General features: G+C 43.8%; 1 protein-coding gene across 1 annotated transcript; it reads right to left on the bottom strand.

Moving 5' to 3' along the window:
• Positions 1-6,518: 6,518 nt before the first annotated feature.
• gnai1 (guanine nucleotide binding protein (G protein), alpha inhibiting activity polypeptide 1) lies at positions 6,519-22,409 on the bottom strand. Its single transcript, XM_069520182.1, has 9 exons — positions 21,845-22,409; positions 14,399-14,441; positions 12,859-13,000; positions 12,315-12,472; positions 9,712-9,840; positions 8,833-8,962; positions 8,584-8,737; positions 8,232-8,461; positions 6,519-7,795 (listed from the first exon to the last, which is right to left on the bottom strand). Exons 1-8 carry the CDS (start codon positions 21,960-21,962, stop codon positions 8,271-8,273), a joined length of 1,065 nt encoding a protein of 354 aa, XP_069376283.1. The 5' UTR covers positions 21,963-22,409; the 3' UTR covers positions 6,519-7,795; positions 8,232-8,270.
• Positions 22,410-24,016: the final 1,607 nt, after the last annotated feature.

Below are 24,016 nucleotides of genomic sequence, written 5' to 3'. Positions count from 1 at the left end.
GCCACACCTGAATGTTCCCGACACTTTCCTGTTGTCGTGAACACGTCTAACTCGGTTGATCTGCTGTGTCACGTCTGAAAACAGACTTCATCACTAATGCCCCATTTCCTTTGACAACTTTGAACTTCTAGTCTTTTGGATACATACATATATACATACATAGATGTATAAATATTTTTCACAGTGTTTTCAAAATGTGTTTTTCATTTATTGATCTAATATTTGACCATCGATAGCCGTCACAATAAGGAATCTTGAACCTTTTCCCCACTACACCTCCCAAACCTGTCGCCTCTGACCTTCCTGGATCTTCAACATGAACGTGACAGTGTTTGCACGAAACACAGTCAATTCAGTGTGATCTAAGTTCTGAGCATGACCACAGCGACATGTTATTTTGGGGACGGGGGACATGATGTAGGAATGTGTGTGTGTGTGTGTGTGGGGGGGGGTGCTGCTTTAACACGTTGGCGGGTGAAACGTGGCTTCGGTTAAGGAGCCCATGTGACTGGCAGTGGACCATTAATGTTCCATCCGCAGCGGGCACGCAGGAATGTTAAGAGGGTGAAAACACAGCGTTTAATCCCAAACATCCTCGTCAAAAGATCGCACGGCTGTTCTCACTGGACTGAAGGAGGGAGCGGGAGGGGGGAAGGAGAGAGAGAGAGAGAGAGAGAGAGCACAGTGTAGACTTGCTCTGCAACTCACATCCGACACGTACTGAGCCCTTTACTTATATTTAAACAGGGATTATGTGCAGACAGGCTTCTTTATATACAAACATGGAAACATTAGATTGTTTACAAAGATGGACGACACGTCTCCATTTATTCCCGTATTACAGAGCCAAATTATCCTGCATATCCTGGGGCCGCCATCTTGTGCTTTGACATCATTCGAAGGCTGAGTGTGCGCAGTGGTGATCGCGGTGCGGAGCCCATCCCTCTCAGCTGTCAATCATGACGTTTCACCTGGTTTTCACAGCATCAAATAACTACATAAAACCAAACTTGACACTTTTGGTTCTGATTCATTCATTGGACATAACGTGCGTCTCTCAGCTGAACACACACTCACGTGTTGTGTCAAAGTGTTTTCTATCCTCCTGACAACCTTCCCTGCATTGAGCTGCAGAGACGTTCATACTTCTGTCTGTTGAATTCTGGCTTCAACAGACAACGTCTCCATTCATGATTTTGCCAGCAGCCTCAGTGAACATAACAGGAAAGCTACTCAAAGGAAACTGAACATTATTTCAAAAAGCACAACATGTATTTTCTTTTCGACCTTGTAAATCATCCTGTGACAGCTCACTTTCATCCTGTGACCTCTTGAGGGACTCCACAACCCCCCACGCCTCTAGGGCATAAACATCCACTGCTATAGACAACAAGATACACATTCACACATTTAACTAACGCAAGTGACGCTTCACGCTGGATTCAACAAAGGCGCTGACAGGATGAGAGAAACCACTGATGAAGAACATCTAGAGAAGTCAAAGTAATCACATGGAGACAGAGGAGGGAATGGTTGAGGACCGACAATAATAAGAAAGTTACTGTGTGTCCGTGCCAGCTGTGAGTCATTTTTAGGCCATTCCACTCACAGCGCCGAGTTCAGCTCCACCTACCTCTTTGAAATAGTCTGAAAATAACTCTGTTCTGACAGAAAGTTTCTCCTGCAGGCCAAAGGACGAGGGGCGTCACTCTCAGTGAAACACTGACACAGTGAATATCTCTCTGTTTTCCCTCCCTCTCCCCTCTCTCGCTTCCTCGCTCACTGTTGCTATGGAGCGCAGAATCAGTGACATCACGGGGAAGCGTGTGTGTGTGTGTGTGTGTGTGTATGCTTGCATGTCTGTGGAGATGAAAGCTGGAATCTGCAGACTGAATGAACATGGCCAGAGAATATCAGGTGACGAGCAGAAGCACAGACGGCAGACACACACACACACAGACACACACACAGACACACACAGCATCCTGAAGTAAACACAAATGCACACAAACATTCCTCCCGCCCACACACTCAATCTGTCACACTCTCAGTCACACACATACATGAGAATAAAGAAAAAAACAAGCTAATTGGGTTTGATGACGAGGACGGAAGTTGCTGCAGAATTTCTGAAGTCGTGTGTCATGACATCCCAGAGACAAACAGGATTCTGATTGGTAACTGCACACAGCGCATTCACAGTGTGTGTGTTTTTATGTCTCACATTCTCTTGTTGTTTCACAGATGAGAGAAAATCACAAACATGTCTTAAGTCCTTTCATCAAAATCACAAAACATAACTACAATCTTAATTATTACATTACACAATTGAATGATTATTTATAAGGTGTAATGTAGGTGAACAGTGAGAATGCTAAATACAATTTGATGTATTCAGTTATAATTTGAATTTATGATACTACCTGAAAATGTTTAGCTGCTCTGATGTTCAGAACTTGACCTTTGACTTCAACCAAAATCGAATCAACTGGTTTGTGAGTCGGAGAGAATGTTTGCACCAAATTTGAAAACATTGCAGAGAGCTGTTTTTGAGATATCGTGCTCACAAGGAAAAAAAATCTATATTTGTGAGATCAGAGCAAACTTGACCTTTGACCACTAAAATCCAATCAGCTCATCTTTGAGTCGAGGGTTAAAGCTTTTATGCCAAATTTGAAGAAATTGCCTCAAGGCGTTCTTGAGATATCGCATTCATCTGAATAGAACGGGTGGAATTGTGGACATATTGATGGACAAGCTAAAAAGATAACGCCTCCGGCCAATAACATGGACCCTTGTGCCCCTGATTATAGAAATCAAAGCCCCTTGTCGTTAAAAATGAGTTTGTACATATACTGATGTCTCTGAAGTGTCTTGTGATCCAATGTGGGACGAGACAGATAATTGGCATGATGACAGAAATTTAAAAAATCAGCTATACAAGTAGGGTTGTGTTAGAAAGCATGTTTAATTTCAGCGTGGCTCTTCAAATATCTTTGGCGGCCGACTGTAAACAACCGTGACCCTGGTGGTGAGAGGCCACTTCAGAGCGTGTGGCCACAGCAGCAGAAAATAGAAATCAATTGGTAGATAGAAGAGTTATGCGATAAAAAAAAAGCTGTCAACTATAAATAATCGGCATGTTCGGCCGGGGCCCCAGAAACAGGCTCGACAACATGACGTCTACAGATGATGCAGCGAGTGGAAGAATGTGAAGCCGGGACTGAAAAGTGCGTCTCGCTGGCTGTTACAATGAGTCCTGTCCAACATGGCGGCGGAGCTGATAAGTCCGTCTTATCTCTGCTGCCAACCGCTGCCCCCAGAGAAAGTGATCGAGGACAGAGACAGTAAACAAGGCGATGAAACAACAGAGAGAAAATGCCTCTATTGTTCCATTTATTTACACCCTCCTCCTCCTCACACACACACACACACACACACACACACACACACACACACACACACACACACACACACACACACACACACACACACACACACACACACACACACACACACACACACAGTCACCCCTGTTGCTTTTACACTGATACATCATGGCCGCCCCCTCGTTCGCTCCATCTTCTCCTCGCTCTCTCATCTTTAAAATGTGCTATAAATACAGCATATGCACCCCCCCTCACCCGCCTCACCCCCCTCACCCTCATTCACACACTTCAACTCCCCCAATTGGCAGCAGCCGTGGGAGCCAGCATCTCACAAATGTATCATGTCATTTATCTCCCTCAGACCTGCTCCACCTTTTATGTCAAGTTGCAGCGTGAGGATGGTTAGTGCAGCTGCACATCAGCCAGCGGGATGTACTCAAGTAAAAGTAAAAGTACCACATTCACTTTGAAAGTATCAGTACGAGTCTGTTCCCTCATGCAACACCTACATTAAACTCTGCCTTCTCTAAATTCTGTTTTATACAAGATTGGTGTCATATTAATGCTGCAGATGATGCTACTGCAAACATCATAATATTATTTAACTTAAGTCAGATTTTTGAACAAATGTTTTCTCCTCTGTTTTTAAACAAATCTCTGTCCACACAACCTTTATTTTATAAAATATCTCCATCCAGACGAGGCCACAAATCAAGGATCCATCAAATACCAGAGAGGAATGTTGTGATCGTGCTCTTCGGTGTGAGGGCACATAGACGCAAATCTTACAAACTTCCAAAACTGTTTCTGAAACCACTCTCATTATCGATTACTTTAAAAACAATATAAATAACAGTGTATGTGTTGTAAATATGCAGTGGGGCAGATATTTGCTGATATGTGTAGTGGAGTATTGAAAATTCGAAAGCACTCAAAAAAAGAAATCATGAGTCATGTACAGACACATGGAAAATGTACCCAACTGTACAGAGAGTTCCCGACCGTGAAAATTCTCCTGAAAGCCTCCTCAAGTCAAAACAACTCCTAGAAAAGCAGCTAAAAGTTTGGATCATGAGTTTCTGACGTCAGCAACTGCAAACAAAGACAATTTTACAGTCAGCACTGAAACAGCAGCCGTTAATGTCAACTTGTCAAATGTTAAACTGAACATACATCTCCCACAAGCACCTTTTCAATTCAGACGTTATATGAAAAATATTGTAAAGAGGCGTCGGAGTGTGAACACATTAATATGACACCTTTTGTTTCCAGCCTTTTTCCATATTCTGACTCACACTGAAGTCAGAACACCGACTTCACAACGTGGGACCCTCCGCAGAGCAGGTGAATACACAATACATACAATAAAACAATAGATGGACTTTGTCCCGTTCCTCCGCTGCACAGGCGAGTGTCAGCTCACATGAAAATCCCCAGTGTGCATGTTTGTGAACGAGCATTGTGTAAAAATACCCAAACACCAAACCAGGCCATTAAAGGCCGACCACAACCTTTACTTCTTCTTTTCATTCACTATGATGTAACTTCAGAGACAGGAAGTGACACATCATGATGCACTGACGTTCTGCTGCTGCGGCCTGAACTAATGTGGAGTGGACAGCAGCTAATGGTGTTCGATCACTGACTTCATGGAGCTTCTCGCCCGGTGCTACTGTTGCTCTGTATTTTAGCTGCATGCTGAAGCGCAGCGTTGTATTTAGGCTCTTGTCGATTCCTATTCGCAGAGTGGTTCGTGCAAAATGATCAAAATGGGCCAAATCACAGAAACAGCAGATTGACATTAGTACCAGGGCTTCACACACGATGAGCTAACACAGGTAGCGCAACAAAGAATGTAAATGACTTACCTGTAAAAACTGTTCCTGATGTTTCAGTTTCTTTGCTTCAGGGAAATCTTGAAGAAGATTCTGTTCGTGTGTCTCTGATGATTCCACGTCAGGTTTTATCCGGTTCAGAGACCTGGGCCTCATGGTCACCTGCTTTTAAAATGGCTGCTGCTCAGTTGAAGTTGGGGCTGAATTAGCATCTCGCTCCACTGCGTCGATGTTAGCTGATGTGAGGTCAAAAGCAGCTAGCTCGATGGAGTCTGATTTCTTGGTTATATCAACCTTGATTTAAATGGCTGTAAACAAAGATGGACATGACAGCTCCACCGAAATGAGGCCAGGTCATGTAGACTGCCCCCTGATGGCCGGCTGTGGTATAGGTCATAAGTAGGCTGCATGTTAAAGTATGGTTGTTGACATTTTAGGTAGTTGGCGGATTTTAATATTGGTTTTCAGGGATTGCTGATATTTATAGTTTTTTGGCCAGAATTAAATTTGTTTGCAGTTAGCCGGGGAACACAGAGTAACATTTGGGAGAGAGAACCAGATATTTCCCTCTGGGGATTGATGGAGACCAAAACTGAGGGGAAAGAGAGTGAATTTATATTTACCAGAAGGTCATTTACACAACTCCCAATTTAAATGATCAACTGTTGACAAGGGTGTTTTCCACTGGCATTCATACAAGTCAGACATACATCCGCCTGTGGAGACAACCTTATTAGTGCTTTACATCACAGAGCAAATAGGGAAATAGGATTAAGGCGGTGTCTATGCATCAGTGAACACACGTCAGCCTCTTAGCTGCAGCCCGAATGCTCAGGCCCGATCAATCCTCATTCGAAACAAACCTGTGCATTGAGAGCGGCTGCAGGTAACGCAGCCTTTAAAGGCCACAGAGGAATATCAATGTGATGGAGGGGGTGTGAAGAACTGACAACATTGTGTCTAATTGCCAATGTGAGACTCCCTGTGTGGAGATAACAAGGTATCTCCAGTCATGACAGATGCACACGATGGGAAGTGGGTGATGGGCGGGAGAGTCCGATCACGTCAATACAAAGGGATCAAAGCAGCAACTTATATCCTCTTACTGATAAAATAATCTCTTACTAGGAGAGAGTACTTTTGCTTCTGAGATGCAAAGAAGACAACAAGCATACATGTTCTGTGGCCATCATGCTTTGTGCATTAGCAGCTAATTATCAGTGCTATTAATGATTTGTTTAAAAATGCTTCAGTAACTGTTGATACATATGTAAAAGGACACAGCAACTCCACATGGTTTGTAATTGGTTTTTATTAGCAAAATAAGGGAAATGAGTCTACAAAGATTCTCCTTCTGCGGAGAACATACACATACAATGACAGTTGTGGCAGTTTCTTTATATGAACAGATCCAGGACCGTGATAACCATCATTCCTCTTGGCAAAGTAGCGCTGATCTAAAAATCACAGGCCAGTTTTCCCTTGACCTTCTTTATTCCCGTCACCTCATAATTAATCAGCGCCTTCTTCACGGATCCTCAAACAGCAACCCCCCCCGCCCTCTACTCGCTGCAGCTGGATGAGATCCGTGATTCGGCGTCTGACTGCGTCCTCACCTTTACAACAATCTTTTCTGTGGTTTAGTTTTTTTCCCCCTCCTCACTACCAAAGACTCCATAACCTCCTCTGAATACATTAAAATATACAGTAAAATGTGCCAACTCTGGTCTTTGTACTTTAAAACACGTGAGCGTATTATAAGCTCAGCGGCTCCGCTAACCATTTTCTCAATGGCTGGGAAGAAGGGATATTTTATACACCGTTTAAAAACCCGAACCCCAGATTTGTGGGGTAACAATATACATCTCAGTATTGTACTGTGTGGTCGGCCAGCGAGGCCTGTCATTGTCGTAGCGGGTGGGGGGGGGGGGGGGCGTGGGGATAGTGGACTGTGGAGGCTACATGTTGGTCACTATGACGACCCATGTACCTTTTTTAGACCAGAGGGAAATCCTCCTCCTGATAGCTCAGTGGTGTGCACATAGAAGATAGCAGGGACACTAACATATGAAAACAGTTTACCTCTTAATGTTCAGAACAATTCAGCAGGCAACAGAACAAGCATTAGGACTACGACCGCAGTAAAAGGCATGCGAAGGCACAAGTACCAACAAACTGGACTCAAAGTTGTACCTCTTTTCTTCCCTTTTGGTTGTAGGTAAGGAAGAAAAGAAGAATGTCCACCGATAGCAAAGTTTCCTTTTCCAGAGACAGCGGCAGAAGAAACAGCAAAAAAAAAAATTAAAAAAAAAAGATGTGATCGCCTCCACCTCCACAAAAATCAAAAACAAAAAACAGAGGGAATTTAAAAAATGTGCGAAATTTGCTGTGACGCTTTTACAATGATACAAACATCCTACACAAATTTCAACGCTAGTTCAAAATGTTCCAAGACAAAAACATAAATAAAGCTGTTAAAAGTGGCATATAGTACAGCACTGGTCCGTGACTGATCCTCCCGACTCTTCTCATCTTCCCCACCAAAGATGCACAGTAAGCTGGCTCCACCGCCTGAGGACACAAGACGAGAGACACATGAGGGGAGGGGGAAAGAAGAGGGACGGCTTGTTGTTAAAGAGACGTTCTGCAGAGCTCAACCTTGTCGCTAACATTTCACCACCATCTAAATCTAAATCCATCTAAAGCATAAAATCTATTTAGGCCTCTAATAAAAGATGGCTCTGATTTCAACGATTAAATTATGATTTTTGATGAAGACCGATTAGTCTGCATGACTGTGGTCAACTCCAGCTACGCTCTGTTCGCAGCCAGTTTGAAAGAGGAAACATTTAAACCAGGCTCCCTCGGTTTCCTTAGCAACTCCCACTGCATCCCGATGCTACAGGGAACACGCATTCAGTCATCATCCTGAGCGTCCAGCATGCGAGCCAGTCGCAAAGGGCGTGGTGAGGAGATGAAGAAGAGGGTGAGGAGGAGAGTTCCTTACCTAGAAAAAAACGGGCCATCGTCTTTGTGGTCATTGTCCTCAGAAGAGACCACAGTCTTTCAGGTTGTTCTTGATGATCACGTCGGTGACGGCGTCAAAGACAAACTGCACATTCTTGGTGTCTGTGGCGCAGGTGAAGTGGGTGTAAATCTCCTTGGTGTCCTTCCGCTTGTTCAGGTCCTCGAACTGACACTGGATGTAGGCGGCGGCCTCCTCATACGTGTTGGAGCCTGAAAAAGATGACAAGCAGGAAGTCACAATCACAGACTGTATTTAAAGTTGATCCAAAAACCCCTTGATTTTCTGCATTAAAGAAACAGGTTTGAGCTTGTTCTTCATTATGTGATCTCACCTGCATACTCTGGGTAGCAGATGGTGAGAGGACTCTTCTTGATCTTCTCCTCGAACAGGTCTTTCTTGTTGAGGAAGAGGATGATGGAGGTGTCCGTGAACCACTTGTTGTTGCAGATGCTGTCGAACAGCTTCATACTCTCGTGCATTCGGTTCTGAAGAAAGAAGGAAGATGACGTCGGTCACTGCGCTTCACACGGAGAAGATCGTGACTCCATCTATGACCCGTCACAAAGTGTGAGCGACTCACCATCTCCTCGTCCTCGGCCAGTACCAGGTCGTAGTCGCTGAGGGCCACGCAGAAGATGATGGCGGTCACACCCTCGAAGCAGTGGATCCACTTCTTCCTCTCAGATCGCTGACCGCCGACATCAAACATTCTGGGGGACAGAAAGAAAGAACGTGAAGCGTCCTGGCTGAGAAGATCAGTCCTCTTTAATTCTCTTTACCCTCACAGGCTAAGCCACAGATAAAACACAGAAACATTGAGCATTTGTTTGGGTGCAGGGTCCTCCTCTGTCAAATTGTTCCATCTCTGCCTCCCAACAAAATTCTGCTTACAGTGATCACGTTTGTTTGGGCCAAATTCATCACTATAACATGTTGATTACTATAAAAGAATTGCGTAGCTTCGGTATGAAGTCGTAGAACTCGAGGGAAAGGTAACCCTCTGCCCAGGGCTGGAAGCAACTCTGTTCCCTGGGTCCGTTCCCCGGAGCTGTGCGCTCAGCCTGGGGCAGTGGAGCGGTGCGTGGCTTTCTGTTCCCCTGCCCGGGCTCAGTACCACACCCGCCTAGTTTTTGTCCCAGAAAAACCCTGTTGTGGTTATGTAACAAACCAACAGTGGGTTCTGGCCGTGTATGAATTTCAATGTCAAACAGCATCATCTACTAAACTCGGCCAACATGACTTTATGGAGCCGCCTGCCCCCATGTTGTGTCGCCTGAGTCATCGCTGCTGCGCACGACACCATCGCAACCACTATGTCGCAACTCACAGCTGCACATGCAACAAAGGGAATTTCTATTGGAGCCAGTGAGTCAGTAACAGGAAGGAAACCTAATTAAGCCATCGTGTAAAAAACAACAACACAGTTTGATGTGATTGTTCAAGCGAAGTTAATTCTCACTTGAAGTGCAGGTCCTTGAACGTGAAGTGTGTCTCCACAATGCCTGTGGTTTTGACTCGGGTCCTCAGCACATCCTGCTGGGTTGGGATGTAGGTGGCCTGGGATATCCTGTCCAGATCGTTCAAGTAGCTGAGAGGAGGAGACGGACAAGAAGGAGGAAGGAAGAGGGGAGAGAAAAAAGGTGAAAAGGATAAAAGGAGGTGAGAGGGAGCAGGAGGGGAAATGAGTGGGAGAAACTGTGTCAGAAGCATCAAGGGCAAGTATCAACTCACAAAGCATCGTCAAGGGGGAGCAACTCAGGTTAGATTCTATAATTCAGACATGATTCAAACTTTCCTGTTGAAAAAACATTCGAGTGGAAAAAGTTACTTTGCAACATTTGAGTTGTCTCACAGGTTTAGATACAAATCCAGACAATAGACAGTAAATAAAGATGAACGATGTGTCGCCACTTCCTCCCACCATCCAGAAATGAAGCTATTTGGAGCCAGAGTCTGCACAGGAGCGATTACAGGATGCAGCCGTGATAGCGAGTGTCCGTCAATACACGGGCTCGGCTGATAACAAGTCAATCACAGCTGTCAATCACGATGTTTCACCCTGTGAGAACTACCTAAAAAAAAAAAACTAGGCGTTTCGGGATACAGTCTATAACCTGGATTCACTGACAACATAAAAAACAAGACCTTCCTGTGTTCAGTTTAGACGTGATGCCACCGTGGTTTAGTGGTTTGAGCTGTTGCCTCGGAGCAAACAGGTCCTGCTCTTTTCACTGAGATGTGACTGAATTGTTGTTTTGTCTGTGTTTGGTGGATTCCCCGCAGGTTCCTTCCTGGGTCGAAGGAAACGCAGCTGAAGTGGAAACTTCCTACGTGAAAGTGTGAATGTGTTTGTGTGTCCGTGGTGTAATGGATGAACCATCTGTCCAGGGTGCTGTATCACATTGTCCTGAATGGGAATAAAGAGGAATAGGATGGATGTTTTCACTCCTGTCAGCGGCTGGTTTGTTTGTCAGCAGGATTACGCAAAGAAACAGAATCAGGATTTGTTTTATAACTTTAACCTAGTGAGAGATTCTGTTCACCTTTTTAACTGATCTCCCAGGGAGTAATTCAGGCATGAATTGTGTACCATTTGTTGGGCCTTGGCCGAGGTTTGCGCATGAAGTGGATTCTAAGCTTTCTTTTATTCCTTTTAATAAAATCCCCGAACACGAAAATCCCCCAAACTCCCACACAGCTAAACAACATTTACTGTATTTTGCTCATGGTGGTGCTATTACAACATCAAATATCAAAGGTTTGGAAAAAATGTTGAGTCTGAACGGACTTTAACTTTCAAACTTTCACCAAAAAACCCACAATCACCTGATGGACATAGTTTGTTTTTTTAGTCCTTCAATTATCCAACTTAAAATCTCTTTTAAGTGAATTGAATTATATTTGGCAACTGAATTAATTATATTTCAGTAATTTAATTGTGAAGTTTTTTTGGAAACACAAGGTTACACTTTCATTCCTTTTTTTAATCCAATGTCAAAAACAAACTGGTTCTAGCAAATTAAAAAAGTAAAGATTTTATTTGATGACTATTGTATCTTTGGCTACAGGTGTGAGATTTACTTCATTTACGTTTATTATATATAGAGGATCACACATGAGCCTTCACACTCCTGCCACCCGACCTCAAGGTTACTGCTGATGAAGGGGGAAAGATTTGTGACCTCTACTTTCTACCAGACAAACACAAGTAATCTCTCCTTCGAGCAAACAAGCCTGTTGTTTGTCTTCCAGGGTATTAAGTGAAGAAAAAAAATACACAAGGTTTAACAATAGTGTTTCTTATTCATGAAAAGCCCCTGGACGGCAGGATTAGAGGAACCAATTAGAAAATGGCCAACAACTGCGGTTCCCTGGGCCTGTGTCGTCAAAGCTGATGTTTGTTCTTCTGTGGCAAAACAGGGCAAATGGTTTTTCTCCCAACGAGGCTAAGGAGCTGCCTTGTGATGATATCACTCATTTCCATGCCAAGGGCTCTTGCACAATATGCACGATATTCAAGTCGGGCGAGAAAAGTTCAAAACTGTTTAGAGGATTTTGTCTGTGTGTTTGTGTGACTTCTCTTTCACTTTTTAAGCAAATGTTCCTGCGCTGAGGTGCAAGGTCAAAGATTCTATATTCTCTCCAGCCGCCGCTCTTCAGGGTTGACAGAGGAGGACAAATATTGACAGTCTGAAAGTCCAGACAGATGCATGGCGCTGCAGCTCTCTGTTTTCCGAGCACGGCCAAAGGCTGGGAAGTGTGGTGGATGGCCGTCCCACCGGTACGCGTGCTCAAATAACTAATAAAAAAAACCAAACTCATTGGAAACATGAACACTTGCCTAAAATGACCCACATTCCAGGGTTTATGACCTAGACTGCATCTAGCCACCAGGGGGCAAACAAAACTGGGTTCACTTCTGAGGAGCTGTCATGTCTTCCATCATTATTTACAGTGCGCAATTAAAAGTCATTCACACAATTTACAGTGTAGGTAGAGGTTAAAATTCTAACGCACCCGTTACCTTCGATGTTTGTGTTTGTGTGTTTGTGTGTGACTCACTATGCTGCCGAGTCGTTGAGCTGATATTCGCGGGAGCGGCTGAAGCAGGCCTGAACGCCTCCGTCCTTCCAGAGACGTTTAATGACGCCAGCAAGCTCTGCTGTCATGAAGCCTTCCTCAGCCGAGCCGGCCAGCACAAACAGCTGCCGTGCATCATCCTGGCGAATGCAAAAAAAGGTGGCGTCAATATCGTCAATCAACAATCTAAGTAATTACTCCATCATTATTGTTCGCATTAATCTGCTTCCAAGCTGAAACTCCAGTCGTCAGGACATTTCAGAAACAAGACTTATTTGTTCTTGTGCATATACGAGTGCAAGCAGGGGCATTCCTCAAAAACAACAAGGCGTCAAAGCATTTAATTTGGATTTAACGCAATAAAAATACATTTTAAATAACTGATAAACAACCTCTGAATTCATGACTACAATCAAGATTTACTTTCCCATGAGCCTTTTCTGAGAATCCAATGTTTGCAGACGCTTGTTTTCCAACGCCACAAATTCACTTTAAACTAAATTACATCCCTCTCTCCGTCACTCACAGCTCTCGCGGCGTCGCCAAAGTCGATCTTGAGGCGGCCCATGGCTCTGATGATGGCGATGATGGACTGGATTGTGTTGCTGTAAACCACGGCCTTGTACTGCTTACATTCCTCTTCTGAGTAGCCCGCCTCGTGGATGATCCTGCAGAAAGACAGAGGAAACACCGGCTCAGAATTCTAGTCATTTTTTCCTGCACTTTAAAAATAAATTTGGTGCAAAAGCCGCATCCAGAGACAGAAAACTCTTTCGATTCTTATTTCCTTCACTTTCTTTTCTCCTCAGCTCTTATTTAATAACTCTTTCAAAACTCTGACATGCTCATTGGAACGTCTGCACAATTTTTGTCAGGACACAGTGTCCCTAATCTCCGTATTCCTTATTTCTGGACGCTTTAAAATGTGGTCACCCAGAGAAAAGAAGCTCCTTTCACACAGCCCGTCAAGGGGCCAATTTTCTGCTGCAATCCCGCCTGGCTCGTCTGTGTGAAAGACACAAACTCTGAAATGGAGTTGATTGTTGTTCCATATTTATGCCGACAAAAGAAGAAGTCCCATATTGACATCCATGTAAAAGGGTGACCCAGCGTAGAGGGACAGGAAGCCGACTCTGTCACATTACATGTCGTGTCTCTGATTCTAAAACATTTTCGTGGGATTTCTGAACATAACAAAAATAATGGTCAGTTTTAGGAAACAGAAAGTACAGGAAGCTACTTTCACTCGCTGAGAACACGTGAATCTGCTCATAGATCAGTTGGTCTATGAAAATAAGCTGATAAGAGCCTTTCACAGACGTATTGGTATCTATGTTCTTTTATTTGACAGAATAAATACTGTAGAAAAGACAAGACTTTATATTTACATTTGAAAACTGTTTATTTTCTTGAGGAAAGTTTTATAGTTTGCATTTGTGTTTCTTTTAATCTATATTAACATTTATGGTGAAACTGTATAATATAAAGCCTCAATAACATTTCTTTGTCATAAGGGTTTGAAAACAACATCTGAGGAGTTACTGAGACTTTTTTTTTTTTTAGTATGTATCAGCCCATAGATTGTCATTGGACATTTTTTACTCTTTAATATTATCAGTCCCCAAAAAAATCCCTATTAATCAGACTCTAGTATTATGCTGCAATAAGGAAAATAACATTTTTTCATGTGCAGCCTCCAGCTCTTCCCCCACAGGTGAAGAACCAAGAGGAGCAGCTGCTTGAAAAACATTTAAAAAAGCCAAGTCTCTAGCGTGTGTGTGTGTTATCTGACATTCATATGTAGCACACACACTATGTATGTATTCTGCTTCTGTCGTCATGGTCCATTAACAGGTGGCACCTGTTTGTGCTGTGATTCACGGAGCATAATATCATCCGGAGAGAGATGCTACCCGAGCACGAGTTGTGTTTTGACACTGTTTGTGTTGAGGAAAATGAAAAACGCTCTGTGAAAATAATATCTAACGACAAAAGTCATTATTGACACGCTGGAAGGAGACAGAAAGAAAAAGGTTTGTTTTGATTCTGCGTGTCGATGAACTCACTTCATCTGCTTGACAATTGTACTTTTCCCCGATTCACCAGCACCTGGAGGAGACAAAAGAAAAAAGACGTCAAATACTTCAAATTAATGATCTCCTGCAACAAGCAAAATGATTTAACCATATGTCAACAAGAACAGCAGTGTGGCCAAAATTACATGACGAGGAACCGTGACATTGAAACCGCTTGATCACAGCAGAACTGAGAAACAAGTGTGCGTGTGTGTTTTAAGTTAAAAGAAGACTTTAAAGCTCTGGATTGCCTCTGCTCCAGGCAATTCCAGTCTAATATACCGATTAGTCAATACCAGCGAGCTCGGTCAGATGACTGTTTGGTGATTGCGCTTGCTTCACTTCACTGTGACTGAATCTCATGTTGTATAAGCAAAAAAAACTGTGCGTGGAAGGTTATCAGCAGTGGCTTTGCATCACGCTGTCTCTGCGTCGAGGCGCGTGGCCGTGGTGTGGCGTGTGACTTCACAGTGAAAACTGATTATCAGCCGGTAAAGTGCCGAAAAACACGGCGGTGTCATTAGATTGACTGCTGAGGAGTTGACCAATGAGACAATGCTTTGATGAAAAGAGCAGGAGGGGAAGACGGGGAGGGGGAAGGAGAGCATAAAGGGAATTATGACCATCGGCTCGGCTTTTTTTGCTTCTCGGATCTTTCAAACGTCACTGCACCATGGCAACGGCTCTCGTTATATCCAGGACATCTCTAGTGTGAGGCCACAGTCACCTGAGGAGGCTTTGTGGTTGCGTGTGTGTGTATGTGACATGCTGGCTTCCACAGAGAGCATTATGTATTATGCATCTGCTGCTCTTTTTACTCGACTGTATTGATGCCCTCGTAGCCACTCACTAGGAAGTGCCCTTTTATTAAAATCTTCTTCCCCCCCCCCTCACAGTCAAAGCCATCTCTGATGTCCTTATGAACCACACTGATCCGATGCTGACGTGCCTGACAATACAAAACAACACAACATCTACTAATGTGCACTCAGTGTCCTCGCAGCAGAGGAGACTTATAAGGCAGGCAATCGGCCGGCTGTCAGTGATGTAACGTTGCCACTAGGGAAGATTTTTCAAACCACTTGAGAGCTGCTATTCCCCGAGTAAACACGTCCGGCTCTAGACGCAACTGGAATCACATCATGACACCTAACGCTATGTTATACCCCGTGACACTGTCAGCAGAGGCAGGATGGTTTGTTCTTGCGTAATAAATCACCCCCCCAATCCAGTTCCACTTTCCTTGATGCTGCGAAAACAAAAAGAATATGGCAATGCTGCATTTTTGACACAAGGCAACTCATGCTGAAAGTGAAACTATAACTATAAAAATACATTTAACACAGAATGAATGATTAAATATTCATGCTCTCCACAGCCATGTGCAGGTCTGGATTCCTACAAACTTTCCCTGCATGCTGATAGTACAGCGCTGGCACTTCACCTTCAGTATAATTGGATGAGATCCACCTGAGGACACATTATTTTAATTACGTGTCACCACTTGGGTGATGCAGCACCCTGGAGGGAGGGGATGTGTGTGTGTGTGTGTGTGTGTACGTGTATATGTGTGAGACAGTACAGTGGCAGCTCTCCGTGCTTCCAGGCTAAACACTCAGCTGTGCGAATCCCTGTGGAAGTCGCCACGCAGACGGCGGCAGATGTACCTCGCGGCTCAACTGGGCACAGCCAGGGCAGCGAGCTGGCACAGTCGCAGCCCTCGGCCCACTTCAAGATGCCAGAAACGCTTTGCATTCAGTCACAGTGCCTCTTGATGTGGGACACAGGAAAACCCACTGAGACTGTGAGCGCACACTGAAAAGTAACCTCCTATAAAAATGATGAAAGAAACATTTATCTGACTTCTCCTTTGTCTCTGGGGGTTTTGACATTTATGGGAAAAAACTATTTTAACAACCTTAGTTCAAGTCTTGTTTCGACTGCTGCTCATTTGGTGAAGAGATATCCGATTTAGCTTCTATTTTATATCATTGTAAACTTAATCAATACCTTCGGTTTTTAAACTTTCAGTTGGACAAAACAAACCATCTGAACTTTTGACTCTTTGATTATTAGATCAACAGATTAATGGAACGAATAATTGCAGCCACTTCTTCATAAATGAGATAATAGTTATTTTACTTTTTTAAATTATTTTTGTTCTTAAGTCGTTCCTCACACAGAAAAATGCCAGTTTCCAGATCTTTCTCATTTGTACTTAATTGGAAAGGAAGGTTCCTCACACTTAATCGACCACATGATTCAGACGAGTGCGAGCTGTTGAGAAATACTTGGATCAAAAAGCCAAAATCAACAGGGATGTTTGGTGAATCATGACATTAACTTATAATTGCGAAAATGTAAAACCAAATTGTGTCAGAGGCATGTTTTGCCACATCTGTTCACAGGAACAGCTTATAAAAACTAAAATCGTCAACGCTGCTGAGGTAAGGAGTGTGTTTCCTCATTCCTCATTTCAATCGTTATCACTGCACAGATATTGTGAATTCAAAGCCCAACCCTCATAATCAATGAGACGTGAGCTACGTGTTTATGTAAGCGTCCTCTTAACACCACGGATATCATCAGGGTGTGGCTCCTGTCAAAGCCTCTAGGCCTGAGGAATACAAAACAGGGTCCGACGTAACCGATGTCCCGGCGGCTCAGGGCCAGGAACAGTTTATGCAGGCTGAATTGATTGCCAGTGACCACTTATTAAAAGACGGTCATTCGTCTTGAAGAGCGGAGCGGACGAAGGATCACACTACATCATCGGAGTGTCATGTTGAAGGTAAATTAAAGTTCAGAACAATCGTAACTCTGCTGGGTTTCAGGTACGCTTCATATAAAGACGAAAAATAAGAAACCTCGACAAAAGTGAAGCCAAATTGTTGATTGCGTCAAAAGAAGATGTCATATAGCAGTCCTGCACAACGTTAGCCCTGTAATGAGACACTTCGGCTCAGCGAGCCATGAAGCCAGCTGAGCTGAGCACAAATATAAAATCTGACAACAACGACATCATGATGCGAGGTGGCAGCTTATAAACCATTTATCACAAGTTCTAGTGAGTTTGTGTCCATCACAAGCTGCTCTCTGCTCATTAACTTTACTAAGCTAACATTAACTCTAGCTAACGTAAACTTATACTGCAGCTGACTGTCTAACATCCAGTGCAGGGGGTCTTCATAAAATACGTCAAATTGTCATTTGGAGTTTTCCAGCATGTTTTACACCTGAAAAAATAAATTTACGCTTCAACAGAAAAGGGTCCTTGCAAATAACAATAACTAAGATGATGACCACATCCCGACACTGTACTGTAATGTGCTGTGCTCTGTGATTACGTCAAATTATTCCTAATGCCCTATAATGTAAGGAAATGACTGAAATGTATTTCGAGTGTTGCAAGATGTGACCCCTATAATTATTTAATTATGGAGAAAAAGTTCTTTGGCTGTTGGTCAAGTTTAAATACACAGGGGGGCCAGTAAAACTCTTGTCTACTAGCCAAGTGGGCCAGTGAAAAAAAAACTGTGAATGTTGGACGCTGCAAAAACACAAGAGTTGTCCTGATTTTGACTTTCACACACACACGTACACACAGACAGAGCTTTCAGGGAGACATGGAAACACAGGCCTAACCTATTGCTCCTCATGCAGAGTCATGTTACACACCCTGAGCTTTGATACGCCCACCTCAGAACAGCCACACAGTCCAAACCACTGGAGCAGCTGGTTTCTGTTTCTGGTGGTTCAAACTATTTTAGGAAAATCTTAGCCAACCACTGCACTGCTGAAAATGTGGATTCATTCTTCTCCTCCCCACTGATTACAGCGCATTTTCCATCGGCCGACCGCAAATGCATCTTCCCTCTTGGAACTCCCTCTGGTTGATCTTCCTCTAGGTACGAAGGGAGCGAGGAATGATTTAAAGCAGCAGCAGGGAGTATTCAGTGTGATAAATGGCGACCTATCAGCCTTCATAGATTAACAATACATCCCTGCTAATTCACCTGGAAAATCTGAAATACGTCCCTGCATACCAACCACATCTTAACTTTCTTTCTGTAAGGTGTACGTCATGTTCGCTTTGGGGTCAAATCAATGGCATGAAGATACATTTGCGTGGGTCAGGACATTTGTGTTGGGGACATGCTGCTGGCCAAACCCGTCCACAGTTTGCAGAGCACTCCAAGGACTGAAGGAGGGCTTATGAAGTTCGGCACAGTGTGTTAACCCCATTAGAGATGCCATATTAGCGGCATGAGGCTAACACCATTCCCACCCCGTCTATCTCAGTCTTTCACTTTCAGTCACATACGTCCCTCTTCCTCTTTAACATTCTCTGCAAGTCATTTTTCTTCAATGATTTAGCGTTCCCCTCACTGATTAATTCCTCTTTTCTTTTCCCTCTTCCTCTCGCAGGATTTTAGTATGAGTCACTCATGAAGGACTCCAGGATGCTCCGAGCGGTGCTGCCCAACAGAGGAAATGGCCGCACTAAATCACGGCGATCAATCTGCTTGGTGGCAGATCGATAGAACGTAATGGCACAGACTCGAATCATTTCTTATAATGCATCCAGCGATGAAGGAACGTATTAATTTAAGTACTTTTTATTGTCAGGGCCACCCCTGACTTCGAGAAGGGGAACACAGTCAAACTGGTCAGATAATTTTAAAAATATGGGAAACGTTCAAGAGAGAACAATGACAAAAGTTAGACAAAGGCTGGAACATTATTAATAGAATCTTCCCACTGATACACGACAGCTATAGAAAGAGTAATTAGGCTGCGGAAATTGTAATCTATTTTAGCATGTAGATATGAATAGTAGGATAATTGGGTCCAGGAGATGAAAGCAGAAGGAGAGCCATATAAAGATGGAGAGCTAAATGAGAAATATGTTCAGTTTTTCTCCAAAAAGACTAAAGAAACTTGAGTCTCTCAGCAGGTTTGAACTTGACTCACAAAGATCTGCATCTATTCTCAGTCAAAACCTTTTTTTATGTAAGACAAATTATGTCATTCAACGATTTGAATAAGAACTTATCCGTCACATTCAAATGAATGTTCAAATTTTGAATAATTATGACGGCCCTAATCGTTTAGCAGCCAACAACACTACAGGATCGCCAGCGTCTTCCTATCAAGACACATTTTGTTGACTTTTAATCTTAAGAGGAAAGTCAACTCCAGAAATGCCTGTGAATCAACAACTCCGAAACAATATCTTGTGAGCGACCATTCAGCCGGATAAACAACTCCAACTCCTGTAACGAAGGCCCCTCGGCTCTCCGCGGTGGAGCCTTTTCATTTTTAATGCTTCAGTCATTGGGAGTGTTCTCATCTTACGGGGCCCTCTTCTCCTTTCTCCTGGCGTCTCTGGCCCGTCTGTGTCTCACTTCAGGCAGTAACCTGAAGAGCGACCACACTGAATGGATTGTACCCAAGTGGCAGGATGGCGTGCCAAGAGCAGACATGCGTGGGGGGGCCACACACGGCCTGGCGCACGGCTTTCACAACAAAAACAGCTTTCCTACCAGAAACAGAACGGGTGAACTACTGCTACCTGCCTGCTGATGAAAACTCATATTCCACCCTACAGCAGCATAGCAGAAACTTGACCCAACACGCTCGCTTTCAATCAACAAGCCCCATCTGGCCTCCCAAGCACCTGTGGAATGTAGTCTACCTTTAACAAGAAAATATGTAACTTCGTGTTGAGACAAAACAATACTAACACCTCAAAGATGTGGCCATCTTCATGAACACCAACAAGAACAGACACAAATGTGGAGCTGGGTTGTGCAAAATAGAGGAAAAGAACGTGAAGAAATGTTATTTATCTTCCTCAGGCTTGCAAATCTGTCCACAAAGGCCTCCAGCAGCTCTTATACTGTGCCTTCTGTCGGGTGTTTGCCTGCTATTGATACTGGCTTCAGCGTTTGTGTCCTGGTAACCCACATACCGTGTGTGTGTGCATGTCAACATTTCCCAAAGCCAGCCACCTGAAGGGCTGATGGAAAAGTTTTTCACCTATGGTCTCTATTTACAAGGATAACAGTGTTTCTCCACATGCAAGTGATGCCATCAATTTGCAGCAATTTTGATTCTGAAGACGAGAGATTGACGTGCAGAAACATGCACATACGTCACAGCGTGCTGGGAACATGACTAAAACTTCCAATAAAGAAGTGATGCATCCTCAAGGTAGATTTCACTGTGATTCATCAATTCACTGGGTGAACAAATAACCTGTGTTCGGTGGATTCTGACGCTACCACCGGAATTTAAAGAGGATCTGAAAGTAACACATAGAGATCAGGCAAAATAGGCAACTGCTTCGAGGGTCAGGAGGCATCCATCTCCACATCAGTATACAACGTCAAACAGCTGCTTGGCTATTTGTGTTGTGCCATTTGGTTCAGACGGCTGCTATTTTCGGGTCACATACATCAGACTCATTATTGCAATTTCCTGTAATTCCTTCCCCTTTCCAGCCGAAATGAATCATTTGTTGAGCAAGATTCTACTTTCAAACATACAAGGAGCGAAGCTGAGCGATCAAACAACACCAATAATAGTTTATTACGTTTAAAACCACAACACTGACTCGACGTAGAAGCCAAAATCAGTCTTTGAACGCACAATCTGTGACTTCGGCTGCTACGGGATGGGAATTAAATGTATTTAAGTTTTGTTCACGGCAATGAGTAATCGCGATCCAAATGTCGTATCTGTGCGTGATTGATAAGGGCCGACGTTAGCAACTCATGAACCAACGTCGCCAACCTTCTTCAAACTGTTGTTCCCGCTTTGAGAGGAAATTCACGTGAATTTTTCCCAATCAGAAGCTAACTCACCGATTATTCCAACGCCCCGTTGACCACGAACCGAGGAACCGCTTACCCTCGTCGCTTTTTCGCGATAATCATCGATATCGACTGATGCGAAAAGTTGAGAGAATTCTCGTTCTTAGCAGAAAGACGATTTAAATTTGAGTTTAAAACCAGGGGGGGGGGGGGGGTGAATGTTTAAATGTCCCTGGGGTCAGTGAAGTGGGGGGGGGGGGCTGTTCTTCTCACCACCTCAGCCAGGAGCAGAGGAAACGTGCCGCCGCTGAAAGGACCCGGTGAAACAAATGGTTGGATGATGGGAACCAGGAGAGAAACTTCCCGGTGGAACGTGTTAAAGTGTTTCGGGAGGTGACGGATGGAGCTGGCGGGACTGTGCGAGCTCGCGATGCGGAACTGAAACTCAAGCGACGCCGCCTCAGCGTCGATTAACCGACGGTACCACGGAAGGGTGGGGGGGCGGTAGTTCTCCTCCCCGTGTGTCCGCTCAGCTCGCACCAGGGTCGGGGAGAAGTTCTCCGCCACCTCGGCCCCCGGCCCCCTCCCCATCAAACCCCTGCCTCCCCTCTCTCCTCACCCAGCAGCAGCAGCTTGACCTCCCGGGCCGCCTTCTCCCCGTCGTCCCGCAGATTCCTGTCGATCATCTTGCTGCGCTCCACCGCCGCCTTGTCCTCGGTGCTCAGCGTGCAACCCATCCTCGACACCGTCCGAATCCAGGTGGTGTTTGATTTGGAATGAAAACAGAAAGATGGATGTCTTCACACCAACATCGAGATGCAGCGGTCCACAGTCTGCCTTCAGCCCGCACACACGCCCTTTTTTACGGTCTCTCGTCAGGAGGAGGAAAAAAAAAAAAAAAAAAAAAAAGGGGAAGCGATGCGACTTTTCTTCTTTTTTTTTTCTTTTTTAAATAAAAAGTGTTCGTCGATTCTTCCGCCCGAGGAAAATGTCACGTCTCTGTTTAAAAAAGCCTAAAATCCTCGTTACATCCGAGTGAGTGTCCGCGGAGCTGTGTCTCTCTCCCACCCGTTCGCCTCCATTCGCTGCGGCGGTGACTGCTGCTGGTGCCCGGGCAGCTGCGGCTGGAGGAGAAACTGAGCTCCGTGAGGCGCTCACTTCCGGAGCCACCCTTCAAAATAAAAGCTGGCACTTCCTCAAACCTCACATACATGTTGTGTGATTCTAGAGTCTGTTAGGGCTTAATTATATATATATATTATCAAATATACTTCTTTCAATCAATCAATCATCTAGTTTTATTTACTTATCCCATATTCACAAATCACAATTTGTCTGGAAGGACTTAACAAGGTGAAACATACTCAGTCCTTAGTTGACCCAAAAATGAGAACTCAGTAATTATCTACTCACCACTGTAGCGATGGAGGGGTGGGTGATGTGTCTGAGTCCACAAAAGACTTTTAGAGTCCCAGGGGTAAACAGGATTGCAGCCAAATTCAATACAATGGAAGTAACCGGTGGCCCCTTCTTCAAACGTAAAACAAAAACCAACAACAGAAAACACACAAAGGCCTCTATGCTGCTCCTGAGGTGTCATCCAAGTGCCCGTAAGCCCAGACATTCACATTTGACTTGAAACGATGTCATTTACACCAAGTTTTTAGTCTAAATGTGTGCTGTGATCCATGCGCGAACACAGCTCCAGAGGAGTATAACTGATGATTGTGAGGACACAAGATGGCAGCTGCTAAATTGCGACTTCATTTGCTAGATAGTGGGAGGAAGTGGAGACGAGTTGTCCAACTATATTTGCCGTTTATAGTCAAAACTTTCCTCTAGGCCTTGTTTTTGGTTCAGTTGAAAATAAAAAAAACTGCAGAAACTTTGTACAGTGTAAATCTGTCTGAAAAAACCCATTATATATAGTAAAACAACAGCACTGCTATTATGAAATCTATTGATTTTGGTTTTCCTGCAGGGCTGCTTTGGTATATTAGGCAACACAATATTTTAGACCTTTTTATTTACAATCCAGGATTTATAGTTACAGCCAAGTTACAGCTTTTGCAATTTTGAAAAAAAACAGTCTTATCCAATCACACATGAAGCTGAGCTTTAATCTGATGTGTGTTTGCTATTAAACACCAAAGATTACAACTTATTTTTAAATTCTGATGCTTTTATTTTGAGGGTAGACGCCCTAACCGGAAGCTTTTTAACAGCAGCAACCGTTTGTAACCTGCAGACCCACAGCTTGACAACAACAGCTCATAATTTTTACATTATAGGTTGAATATGTGACTTTTATTATTATAATATACAATAAACATACTATTGATTTACATTGTGTGTAACAGTAACAGGAGTATATACAAAAAAACTAAACAGATACTAAAACACATATATACAGTATATTCACAGTTGTAATACTTCACTGTTCATAGTGTGTAAATTACCTTTTAGGGATACATAATAAGTGTACCCTACACTTACATGTATTGTTCCCATGGTAACTAACCCTCCAACCGTGACGGGGTCAGTCCCGTCACCTGCTCATTCGGTGCCACACGACCATTGTTTGTGGTTTAAATAATTTAACCTGTTGGACAAAGACAAGTGTGAGTCTTCAAAGTCAGAAGACACCAGGGGAATGTTGCTGGTGTTCAAGCATTTCCATGGATCACACATTATCTCACCATCATCGTCACATTTTCATTTCAAATTTGGGAACACATGCAAATGTAAGACGCTGACCTTCCTTTTCTAATCCTGCTGCCGGCTGGAGGTT

The sequence above is a fragment of the Paralichthys olivaceus genome, chromosome 23 (genome assembly GCF_024713975.1).
Source record: "Paralichthys olivaceus isolate ysfri-2021 chromosome 23, ASM2471397v2, whole genome shotgun sequence".
In the NCBI taxonomy this organism is placed as follows: Eukaryota; Metazoa; Chordata; class Actinopteri; order Pleuronectiformes; family Paralichthyidae; genus Paralichthys; species Paralichthys olivaceus.
Note: the sequence above shows the minus strand (reverse complement) of the source record. Positions and strands in the feature narration are given on the sequence as shown.

Bases quoted from the DNA above. Each gene is read 5' to 3' on its own strand.
- gnai1 (XM_069520182.1), bottom strand. From the start codon at position 21,962: ATGGGTTGCACGCTGAGCACCGAGGACAAGGCGGCGGTGGAGCGCAGC. The intron at 14,442-21,844 runs GTGAGGAGAGAG...TGTCTCCTCCAG, and splicing joins GGTCAAGCTGCTGCTGCTGG to GTGCTGGTGAATCGGGGAAA. The intron at 8,738-8,832 runs GTGAGTCGCTCA...TTCTTTCTTCAG, and splicing joins TGGCCGAGGACGAGGAGATG to AACCGAATGCACGAGAGTAT.